Source organism: Pseudonaja textilis, chromosome 2 (assembly GCF_049901715.1).
Source record: "Pseudonaja textilis isolate UNSWEBS1 chromosome 2, rPseTex1.2, whole genome shotgun sequence".
NCBI classification, from domain to species: domain Eukaryota; kingdom Metazoa; phylum Chordata; class Lepidosauria; order Squamata; family Elapidae; genus Pseudonaja; species Pseudonaja textilis.
Window position 1 is genome coordinate 7563896 of NC_141991.1, and position 12095 is coordinate 7575990.

The 12095-nt window shown below is 47.1% G+C and overlaps 1 protein-coding gene across 4 annotated transcripts in view; it reads left to right on the plus strand.

Annotated features, from left to right (window-relative positions):
* LOC113454278 (uncharacterized) overlaps positions 1-12095 on the plus strand; it is an 80346-nt gene that overhangs the window by 53693 nt on the left and 14558 nt on the right. The window contains exons 2-4 of one of the 4 annotated variants that reach the window (XM_087927748.1): positions 3285-3401; positions 5568-5650; positions 11404-11530. The exons of 2 other annotated variants lie outside the window; for them this stretch is intronic. In XM_087927748.1, the coding sequence (XP_087783874.1) occupies positions 5576-5650; positions 11404-11530 (202 nt within the window). In that variant the 5' untranslated portion in view covers positions 3285-3401; positions 5568-5575. The remainder of the gene's footprint in view (positions 1-3284; positions 3402-5567; positions 5651-11403; positions 11531-12095) is intronic. One more of the 4 variants, XM_087927749.1, reaches the window with a different exon arrangement.

Genomic DNA, 12095 nt, shown 5'->3' on the forward strand with positions numbered 1-12095 from the left:
GACGGAGACATTTTGTTTTCAGAAATGTTCTCCAGAGAAGTTGTTCTGTCAAGAATTGCACAACAGCTGTCCACATAAAGTTGAAGACACTGACAAAGATTTTATATAAACAAAAATGTATTTAAAATGGAAATTCACAGCAGTCTTTGTCGCCATCCACAAAAGAAAGAACATAAGATAGTCAGGAAAACAGAGGAACATCCTGAGGTAAACCTAAAGCATCCTGCAGAACAGTGGTCCCCAACCTTTTTTGTACCAGGGACGAGTTTCATGCAGAAATACTTTTTCAGGGAGGGGGGGGGAGTCCGAGTTTGGTGGTTTGCTTGCAGAAGCTTCATTACCTGACTAGATAATATCTGATGTTGTTACCTAGTCGGGTAATAAAAGCCAGCAAACCACCAAGTTCAGGGAGGCTCAGGACAAGTCCCTGCAGGATGGCTGAGAAGCCCCGCCTCTCAGCCCCGCCTCCTCAGCCTCATCCTCAGGTGTCCCCCCTCCCTCCCTCCCTCAGCCTCATCCCTCAGGTGTCCCCTCCCTCCCTCCTTCCCTCCCTCCCCCTTATCCCTCAGGTGTCCCCTCCCTCCCCTTATCCCTCAGGTGTCCCCTCCCTCCCTCCCTCAGCCTCATCCCTCAGGTGTCTCCCTCCCTCCGCCTTATCCCTCAGGTGTCTCCCTCCCTCCCTCCCTCCCCTTATCCTCAGGTGTCCCCCCTCCCTCCCTCCCTCCCCTTATCCCTCAGGTGTCCCCCCCTCCCTCCCTCCTCCCCTTATCCCTCAGGTGTCCCCCTCCCTCCCTCCCTCAGCCTCATCCCTCAGGTGTCTCCCTCCCTCCCTCCCTCCCTCCCCTTATCCCTCAGGTGCCCCCTCCCTCCCTCCCCTCAGGTGTCCCCCCTCCCTCCCTCCTCCCCTTATCCCTCAGGTGTACCCCTCCCTCCCTCCCTCCCCTTATCCCTCAGGTGTCCCCCCTCCCTCCCTCCCTCAGCCTCATCCCTCAGGTGTCTCCCTCCCTCCCTCCCTCCCTCCCCCTTATCCCTCAGGTGTCCCCCTCCCTCCCTCCCCCTCATCCCTCAGGTGTCCCCCTCCCTCCCTCCCTCCCCTTATCCCTCAGGTGTCCCCTCCCTCCCTCCCTCTCTCCCCTTATCCCTCAGGTGTCCCCCCCCCCTCCCTCCCTCCCCTCAGGTGTCTCCCTCCCTCCCTCCCTCAGCCTCATCCCTCAGGTGTCTCCCCTCCCTCCATCCCTCCCTCAGCCTCATCCCTCAGGTGTCTCCCTCCCTCCCTCCCTCAGCCTTATCCCTCAGGTGTCTCCCTCCCTCCCTCCCCTTATCCCTCAGGTGTCCCCTCCCTCCCTCCCTCCCTCCCTCAGCCTCATCCCTCAGGTGTCTCCCTCCCTCCCTCCGCCTCATCCCTCAGGTGTCTCCCTCCCTCCTCCCTCAGCCTCATCCCTCAGGTGTCCCCCTCCCTCCCTCCCTCCCCTTATCCTCAGGTGTCCCCCTCCCCTCCCTCAGCCTCATCCCTCAGGTGTCTCCCTCCCTCCCCTTATCCCTCAGGTGTCTCCCTCCCTCAGCCTCATCCCTCAGGTGTCTTCCTCCCTCCTCAACCTTATCCCTCAGGTGTCTCCCTCCCTCCCTCCTCAGCCTCATCCCTCAGGTGTCTCCCTCCCTCAGCCTCATCCCTCAGGTGTCTCCCTCCCTCCGCCTCATCCCTCAGGTGTCTCCCTCCTCCCTCAGCCTCATCCCTCAGGTGTCTCACTCCCTCCCTCAGCCTCATCCCTCAGGTGTCCCCCTCCTCCCCTTATCCCTCAGATGTCCCCTCCCTCCCTCCCTCAGCCTTATCCCTCAGGTGTCTCCTCCCTCCCTCCCTCAGTCTCATCCCTCAGGTGTCTCCCTCCCTCCCTCCCTCAGTCTCATCCCTCAGGTGTCTCCCTCCCTCCTCAGCCTCATCCCTCAGGTGTCTCCCTCCCTCCCTCAGCCTCATCCCTCAGGTGTCTCCCTCCCTCCGCCTCATCCCTCAGGTGTCTCCCTCCCTCCCTCAGCCTCATCCCTCAGGTGTCTCACTCCCTCCCTCCCTCAGCCTCATCCCTCAGGTGTCCCCTCCCTCCCTCCCCTTATCCCTCAGGTGTCTCCCTCCCTCCCTCAGCCTCATCCCTCAGGTGTCTCACTCCCTCCCTCCCTCAGCCTCATCCCTCAGGTGTCTCCTTCTGGTTGTTTCGGAGCAGCTTCGGCTGAATAAAAGAGGCTAATAGTTATTATTCTCAGCCGAAGCTACTCCGAAACAACCAGAAACGAAGGCAGGCAGGCAGAACGGAGCACTGGATTGAACCGCGGGAGGAAACCCGAAGCCGCTGAGCCGGAGAGCAGGACGGGCTTTGGTTGCTTCCTCCCTCCCCTTCTTTCATTTGTGTCCTTGATCCCTGATCCCAGCAGCATTCACCGAAGGCGAAGAAAGCCGCCATTTTTATTTAATTTGTATTTTCTTTGCGGCCCGGTACCGGTCCGCGGCCCGGTGGTTGGGGACCCCTGCTGCAGAACACGGAGGAGAAAAAGGCGGGAAAAAAGGGAAACGCCCCCTTTCTACTTACAGCAACCAATCATAGCGTAAGGTTGCACCCCGTATAATCAGTTACAATTGTGCTCCGGCCTATTGTAGACTTTACTGTTCCAGCTACTAAATTTAATATCCTGCATGCTCGTTTGCCCTGCTTGGAAGCTGTGGAGGCTTTTCATTAAGAAGACGACTCGCATATAATCCTCTGAATTATTCATTGTTAGGAATGTTCATGGAATACGTCGTGTTTTTCCCCTTCCCGTCAGAATAAGCGCATGCAGAAAGACTTCCCTTTTCCTGACAACAGTTTTGAAGGAGGAGATTGGACAACCCTTTGCCTGGGATGGTACTACAGGGTTTCCAGCCTGAGCAGGGGGTTGGACTAGAAGACCTCCAAGGTCCCATCCCAGCCCTGTTATCGTGTAATTCTCTCCTAACTTTGCTGCTCCGCATCCCCCTCCCGTCCCTGGGTGTCGTCCCCTCCCTCACCACCAACGCCCGTTTCTCTGACCGCCTCAGGAGAAGCAGCCCTGCCCAGCTGACCCTTTCCCCGGGGCAGAAGGCGGACGGGCAGGCCGGGGAAGTCCCGAGTGGGCGGCGCCTTCGGCCCTTTCGAGAATGGAAGGAGCTGGACGGGGGGGGGGAAGTGTAAACATTTCCTGCTTTGGGCTCTGCGAAGTCCTGGCCGGGGCTCTCCCGAGAAGAGGGATCCAGGGGTGGGGGCGGGAAGGGAGGGAGAGAGGAAGCGTGGCCGGCGGGGCTGCGAGGAAAGCGGATCGTGGATCTGTCCCTGCGCGCATCTCTTGAGGAGCGGAGTCCGGGAGAGGAAAAGAGCCGCCTGTTTCCTTTTGAGCGCCACGTAAGAAGCCCCTCCCTCCCTCCTTCCTCCCCTTTTCCCACCTGGGGAAATGCCCGGACAGGTGAGCCTTCCATGCACCGTCTGGGGATGCCCCTAAGATCGCTCCTGCCGTCCCCACTTCCTCCTGGGGGGGAGATGATTCTGCCGGCCCTTCCCGATCGTTTCCCGGCACTTTCTCTTCCCCCTCTGGGGCTGTTTCAGGTCCGGAAGGCTCCGGGTTGAATGGCTGCTAAAGCGGCCGGAGGGAAAGGGGGCGATCTCTCCCAGGAGCTGCTGTTTCGGGGAGTTGCTCTGGACGAGCCCCCTCCGGAGAGAGGCAAAGGGGCAATGCCCTTTCATCTTCAGGATGGATTTTGCCTGAGTTTCGTCCCTGAATTCCTTTTCACCGTTTCATTTAAGGGTGTTTTTAAAGCCTTGTGTGCATTTAAAGAGGTATCGCCCTTTCCCTGTGGGCCATTTTTTCTCAACCGTGGGAACTTGATGACATGTTCCCGAGTCAACCTGTGTCCGGAGTTCTGGGAGTTGAAGTCCACCAGGCCTAAAAGGGGCCACACTTCCCCACTTCTGCGCTAGGCTATTCCAAAGTTACCTAAGTTTCCCATCTGGGAAAAAGAGTTTTTGTCATCTTTCCTGATTCTCTGATAAGGGAGGGTGGACATCTAGATTCTTCCACTGAAAGGGCTGAAAGAAAGGAAATCTGTCCTGAGTGTAGGGAAGGGTGACAGAGAAACCACAACAGGCTTGCTAAAAGTCCTTATTGGTGCAGGATGTTGGCATGGCTATTTTGGTACTTTCCTTAGTGTATCTCCTGTCAACCAACCGGCTGTATTTCCTGCTTAAATTACCCTCAAAATGATGCTACAGAGCATCGCACAACAGAACAACTAGACACAAGGACAGTTTTTTCCCCCAAACACCATCACTCTGCTCAGCAAATAATTCCCTCAACACTGTCCAACTATTTACTAGTCTGCATTACTATTAATCTTCTCCTCCTTCCTTTCACCATTCTCCTCCCACTTATGAATATATGAATAAAACTTTGTTGCTTGTATCCTTACGATGTTTATTGACTGTTTACTAGTATGATTTGATAGTCCCTAGCTTATTATTATGTTTCCTAGTATGGTGTCATTGCTTATTTGTATCCTATGGCTACTGCTAAGTATTATACATATGATTCTTGAAATATGTGTCTTTTCTTTTTATGAGCATATGCACCAAAATAAATTCCTTGTATGTCCAATTACACTTGGCCAATAAAGCATTCTATTCTATTCTAAATTCTGTTCTATTCTATTCTATTCTTAAGTAACTTCAATATAAAAGTGTGCTGAAGAAATAATTCAAGGTCTTTCCTAGCCTTATGAGAGAACCCAGTTTTATCCAAACCTGAATACAGGTATAGTTGATTTACCAGCACACTTAGGACCAACATTTCTGATACTAAGCCAGATAGTTGTTAAGTGAGTTTTGCCCCCTTTTATGACCTTACTTGCTCCAGTTGTTACATGAACCTCTGCAGTTGTTGAGTTACCAACAGCTGTTGAGTTAGTGATGGTGACGACAATCTGGCTTCTCTATTGACTTTGCTTGCCAGATGGTGGCAACAGGGGATCACAGGATGCTGTGACCATCAAAAATAGGAGTCAGTAGCCAAGCACCAGAATTTTGATAGTGTGAGTGTGGGGATTCTGCAATAGCTGTGTGAAAAGCAGACATGAGTCACTTTTTCAGCATCGTTATAACTTCAAAATGGTCACTAAATGAAAAGTTGTAATTTGAGGACTACCAGTACATGTGTGACTCAGAGAGAATTGGACTCTGCCTCTTTTGTTGGTGCCAAGCCAGATCAAGAACTCCTGATTTACAACTCAGCATAAATCCCTGGATATGGGAGCAGGTCAAGCTCTGTGGTCCTTTAATGCACACATTCATGGCTGAGATAATCTGCCTCTGAATCCAATTCCTGGTCCTTCCACACCTTTCAGTTTTCCTCCCACCCAGGATGTGTGTTATTGCTGTGGCTGCAAAGGACTCACTTAAAGGGGTTCCCCAGTTAGCCTAGAAACAGGCTAAAATCAGCCTTTTGCACTGGATGCTCAAGAATATCCTTAGGATGTTTGATACCCAATTATTCCTTTGCTGTTTGTTCCCCTCTCCTAGACCCTCTCATGGCCATGGCTTCATCTCCCGGAACTCCAGTTCTTTGTAATGGAGGATCAACAGCGGCTGAGCTTCCAACGCAGGTAGGAGGATTCTCCCCTCCCCTCCCCAGGTGTGCCAATCTCCCAATAACAGAATATCACAATTGGAAGGGATCTTGGAGATCTTCTAGTCCATCCCCCCAATTCAAGCAGGAAACCCTATACCCTTTCAGACAAGTGGGTGTTCAGTCTCTCCTTAAAAACCTCCAGCCCACAATTTCTGAAGGCAAACCCTTCCATTGGTTAATTGTTCACAATGACATGAAGTTTCTACTTAATACCAGGTTGCCTTTCTCCACCATTAGTTTCCATCCATTGTTTCTTCTCTTGCCTTTTGGTGCTTTGGAAAATAAGTTGAGCCCCTCTTGTTTAGGGCAGCCCCAGAAATATTGGAACACTACTATTGTGTCTCCCCTGGTCCTTCTTTTCTCTAGACTGGCCATATCCAGTTTTTCATATATTTTGTCTACAGGCCTTTAATTATCTTAGTTGCTCTTCTGTGCTTCCAAACTCTGAACATCTTTTTTGTAATTGTGGTGGTCTGACAATTGAAATGAGACGCAGGGAAACGTCTGAGCAATTGCCAGCCCCGAGAGAACTCGGGTAGCAGTATTTATTTAGAAAATGCAACTACAAAATCAAAACAATGACCTCAACCTTAGCTCAGCAGCATTATCTCAGCAGGGCTGATAATAGACTGCGGAAAGTCCCGTGAGAATATCCAGGCACCAAAGGTCTCATGGGAATGGCTCGGCTAGGTACTGTGAACTTTCACCGATATATCTGGTCCTCTAAGCTTTGCAGACCCAAACAGGATCAAACTCTCATCATAAAGACACTACTGCCCTCATGAGGAGCGTTTGTGATACCCCCAGATCTATACAAAGCTGTACGAGAACTTGCAGAATATAATATATTACCACATTCCCTCCTTTTTTATTTATTCAAAGATAGGGGGTGTTTTAGTGGCATAATACACAGTTCCCTCGCAACTTGATTTTCGTACGCTTAAAGCTGAGGTACACATTTGAAATAGATTAGGAATACATTGAATACAGCAACATAACATAATAAGTATAATAACAATTATTACAACTAATTGAAACAATAAACGTAACCATGAGCTGTCAGGAAGCCAATCCCATAGCAAAGCCCAAAGTAACTTATCAAAGCCATCTTTCCCTGCTTCGTGTTCAGCTATGCGGTCTTCCATATCATGAACAGTTCTTGTAATGTTAGGCTCATAATTATGTATAAAAACACAACAATGTGAATGAATTAAAGCACAAACTCCTCCTTTAGCAGCTGACATTATGTCTAAAGCATAACGATTTTGTAAAGTAACTTGGCGAATTTCAGACACTTCTTCATTTAACATCTTAATATTCTTAACAGTATCATTAAACATAGCAACAGTAAAATTATTTAAAATATGAATATCTCTATAGTTCATAGCTATTCCCAAAGGTGGGATTGAGAGTCTGTGTAAGGTAACTTAGGCAACTCCAATTGACACCAATATTGTCCATAGTCTGAAACAAAAACATTAAACAGGATCAGAGTTGTAGCACAGGCTGAAGATATAATATCCTTATCAGGTCCCGAGTAAAGAATGTCTTGACCCTTATGCCAGGACCAATATGCTGGAAAAATCAAAGATGCCGCTGTTTGCAGATCAATTTAGTCTGATTCCCCAAAGGAACCTGCTGCATACAAGTTGGCAATCTCAGATAAGCAGTCATCTTTTCCCAGCCTTCACAGCGCCACGCCTGGACTGCCGGCATCAAGAGAATCAGGAACCACGGAAATGCCATCCTGAGAATCAGGAACCTCAGGAACGCCATCCTGCTCCTCCGAAACCTCCCTCACTGGCACCTGTGAAGACGCCTGAGAATGATCAGGCCGAATACATCGACCAGGAACCCAACGAATTTGACCAAGATGTTCTACTGCTGCATAACCACGTCCCCACGTAATCAGCTCAGCGGGAACCCATGCCGGATCCGGAAGAAATCGCACCAACACTCGAGGCCTCACTGCATCTGTAGAAGGAGAAGAAAAATGCCTGCTGGCCGCGCTCGCAGGGGGGTTACCAGACAAATTTAAAAAATTTAAAGTATACAAAGCAAGATTTAAATGATCTTGAATTGCCGGAAGCCCCAGGAGCTTCCCTCCTTTTTTATTTAATTTAACTAACATGTTCTTGAGCGTGCCATTATAACGCTCCACAATAGCCTGTCCTGTGGAATTGTATGGAATTCCAAATTTATGTTCCACGGACCACTGTTTGCAAAACTGATCAAAGACTGTGCTCCGATAAGCCGCACCATTGTCTGTTTTTAAAGTTTGAGGCGTACCAGCAACTGAAAATGTCTTAATGCAATGATTGATGACATGTTTAACCGCTTCACCTCTTTGAGGAGTAGCCATTAGGAATCCTGAATAAGTATCCACAGTCACATGTATATACTTCCAAGGTGCAAATGATGGATACTGAGTAACATCCATTTGCCAAATCATTGAAGGTTTCAACCCCCTGGGGTTGACTCCCATAGGGATAGCTGTGCCCTGCTTTGAACAAGTTGGACATTGTTGAATTATGGCAGCAGCTTCTGCAGCAGTAAGCTTAAATTGATGTGCCAACGCTTTAGCATTTTGATGAAAATAACTATGGCTGTCCCATGGCTGGACAGTGAGAACTGAAGTTACAGCACTGTCAGCTTTGGCATTGCCTTGTGATAAAATTCCAGGCAAATTACTATGGCTACGGATATGGGCAACAAAACACACATTCACACGCTGCTCCAAACATCCTTGCAACAACAAAAGCAAACGTAGAATATTAGGTGATATTCCAGGAGACAAATAAGAACCTGCTACAAAGGGTAACAAATTATATACATACAAAGAATCCACTATTAGATTAAAATCCTGATTTTGAAAATTTTGAAAAGCCAAAACTACAGCAGCAAGTTCTGCCTGCTGGGCAGACTTCTGCTCTGATGTCACTTTTGTATGCCAAATTCCAGATTTATCTTTCCAAACACAAGCACCAAACAAAAAAAAAATGTTTCTCCATCAGTAAAAACTTTAGGAGCATCTGATATACTGATTTAGGTCACACCCTGTCCCATTGATCTCTCATTTTGCTGACTTTGACCCCCCCCAGGAGCCCGACATTGCGCTTTAAAATGTCCAGGCTTCCCACAATTGAAAAAAGTTTCTTTTTTAGCATTTCCTGCCTGGAGAGCCAGAGCTAAAGTCTCCATGTTAAAAGTCTGACTCCCCACCTTTCTACAATCTGCGTTAGCCTGTTCTACTGCTAACTTCAAAAGCAATTCATTCCGGGCGAATTGATTGTCAATTTGCCTTTCAATAGCCACTTTCAATCTGCTAATGAAATTTTCATAGGGTTCATTGTTTCCTTGTTTGATGTTAGTAAAGGTCTTCTCACCACCTTCGCCGTCAGGGAGAGTCCCTACGGCTTGTAAAATTAACTGTGGGAGAAGAACGAATCCCTCCTCTGGCATTCCATCTCGCTGTAATTCCACTGTTGTAAAATTACCAGCTCCATAAAGCTGATCTGGAGTAACATTTGCTGTTCCCCTTTGAACTGCCAGCTGTCTCCATTTCTGATCTAACACCAAATATTGAGCTGGGGTTAGAATCATTTTTAACAGAGCTTTCCAGTCAGCTGGAATCATTTTATTTCCATAACCAACTGCTTCTAACAATGCCTGAGTATATGGCGATCTAACACCATATTCTTTTGCTGCTTGCTTAATTTCCTTTAAGATCCTGAGAGCTAAAGGCTTCCATACTCTCTGCGGATTTAAAGCAGCATCCACACCAATTTCTACTGGATTAAGTTGAATCTCCATTCCAAAATCTACCAAATCATCTCCTGATAATTCCCCTCTATTTGTTGCTTCTTGAATAGCTGCAGTAACTGCATCTACTTGAACTCTTAAAGGCAAACTCTTCTCTTCTGACAAAGTATTTTCAGTGCCTGACAGTCCTCTGGATTTATCTGGAGGTGCTGTCGGTGGCAATAAACGTACCGCACGGTAAGGCGGCAAACCTTCTTCGGGGGGTGCTAGGAGCGGTTGTTCATGCGTAGCTAATGCATCCATAACCACCCTCCAGGTTAACAAAATTGAAGAAGGGGCACGAGGCTCCTCGTGCAAAAATGTCCCTATCTTTCTCCAGCACTCTACTTTAATACTACCTCCCTCTGGATAACACGGAATATGTTTCCAAACATACTGTAATAAGTCCTCAATTTCTTTCTTTCCTACTTCATGTCCTCTACTATGAACTCCAAACTTAAAACTATTCCCAGTGATCTCTCTCAATTCCCTGAAATGCTTTGTCTGAGCTTTCGAGAGACCTCCTCCCATACTCACGAAAAGAATCTGTCTCCGTCCAGCGAAGAAGATGAGGGCCCAGTCGACGTCCGCGATGATGAGTATAGGATGCGGGAAACGTATAGCTTTCAAGCTATCACGCCGAAACGTATAGCCTTCCAAACTATCACGTCGGGGTCACCACTTGTGGTGGTCTGACAATTGAAATGAGACGCAGGGAAACGTCTGAGCAATTGCCAGCCCCGAGAGAACTCGGGTAGCAGTATTTATTTAGAAAATGCAACTACAAAATCAAAACAATGACCTCAACCTTAGCTCAGCAGCATTATCTCAGCAGGGCTGATAATAGACTGCGGAAAGTCCCGTGAGAATATCCAGGCACCAAAGGTCTCATGGGAATGGCTCGGCTAGGTACTGTGAACTTTCACCGATATATCTGGTCCTCTAAGCTTTGCAGACCCAAACAGGATCAAACTCTCATCATAAAGACACTACTGCCCTCATGAGGAGCGTTTGTGATACCCCCAGATCTATACAAAGCTGTACGAGAACTTGCAGAATATAATATATTACCACAGTAATGTGGTTACCAAATCTGAATGCAGTATTGCAAGCGTGGCCTTACTAAGATTTTATAAAGCAGCACTACTACCAAGCCCAAGGTGAAAAAAAAGTCCAAGCTTTACATTTGTACAGAAATTAAATGTTGAACCCCACTTCCCTTGATTCGGCATGATTCATTGGGTCACCGCAGTGGGTAAAATTGGTGTTGGGTTTGGCCAACTTACCCAAAGTCTAGCTCATCAACGGAAAGCAAAGTAATTTGGGGTTGCTGCTCCTGTGGAATCAACCAAACCAATAAAACATTAACTAGATGTATCTCTAGCCAGAGGTACTTTGTTTCTGTAAAAGTTCTCCAGAACAGATGTCTGTCAAGGAATTGCAAGCAGCTGTCAAGATGAAGTCAGAGACACATAATCTGGATTTGTAGTTCTTTATGTAAATATCAATAGATTTAACATGCAAATTTACAGCAATCTTTGTCATCATCCACAAAAGAAAGAAGGTAAGATAGTCAGGAAAACAGGAACATCCTGAGGTAAATCTAAACCATCATGCAGAACACAGAAAGGGAAAAAGGAGGGAAAAGGGGGGAAATGCCCCTTTCTACTTATAGCAACCAATCGTAGTGTACATTCCATCCTGCATAAGTCAGCACTCTCTAACGAATCAGTTACAATTGTGTTCTGGCCAATTGTAGACTTTACTGTTCCAGCTACTATATTCAATATCCTACATGCCCGTTGGCCCTACCTGGAAACTGTGGAGGTTTTTAATTAAGAAGAAGACTCGCATGTAATCCATTGAAGTGTTCATTGTTAGGAATATTCATGAAATACATTGTGTTTTTTCCCTTCCCTGTGTCAGGATTTGGTATCATTTGAGGATGTAGCTGTGTTTTTCTCCATGGAGGAGTGGGCCCTGCTGGACTCTGAGCAAAAAGCCCTGTACCAGGAGGTCATGCTGGAAAACAAGAGGAACGTGGCCTCATTAGGTGAGAGATTCTGTTAAGATACTGACATTTAGTAGCCAAAGGTCAAATCTTATATTAACTTAATGTGGAATTTGTTGTCTAGTTTGGAAATAAACAATCACCAGCCAAAACTTCCAAGAGAAAACAATGGTAATTTTATTCTCTTTGCAAGGTGGGCAAACTACACACACGCAGGTACACTGTATACGCCCTAACCATCAATACATTTGCCTTATATTCTAACCAAATTACCTCCCACCTCTTCTTCATCGGCTTAGTAATAATGATGTCACAACCTATCCAAAGTGTCTAAATACATTATCTCCACCCTTGATTACATCTCCCATGACTCTAATTCTATCTCCCCCTGCCCTTATTTACAAATTTCCTTTTATGGTCCTAGTTCCCAGGGGTTGTCTCTAGAGTAACTCTCAACTGAGTTCATGAGATTAGAAACATATGCAATGTATTTTATTCACAGGCCAGCATGTCTTTTTACAATTCTGTAAAAAAAAATTAAACACAACTTTGTTTCCCACATTAATACCAACATAGCACAATGTTTGGAACAAATGGGAGTTTGGAA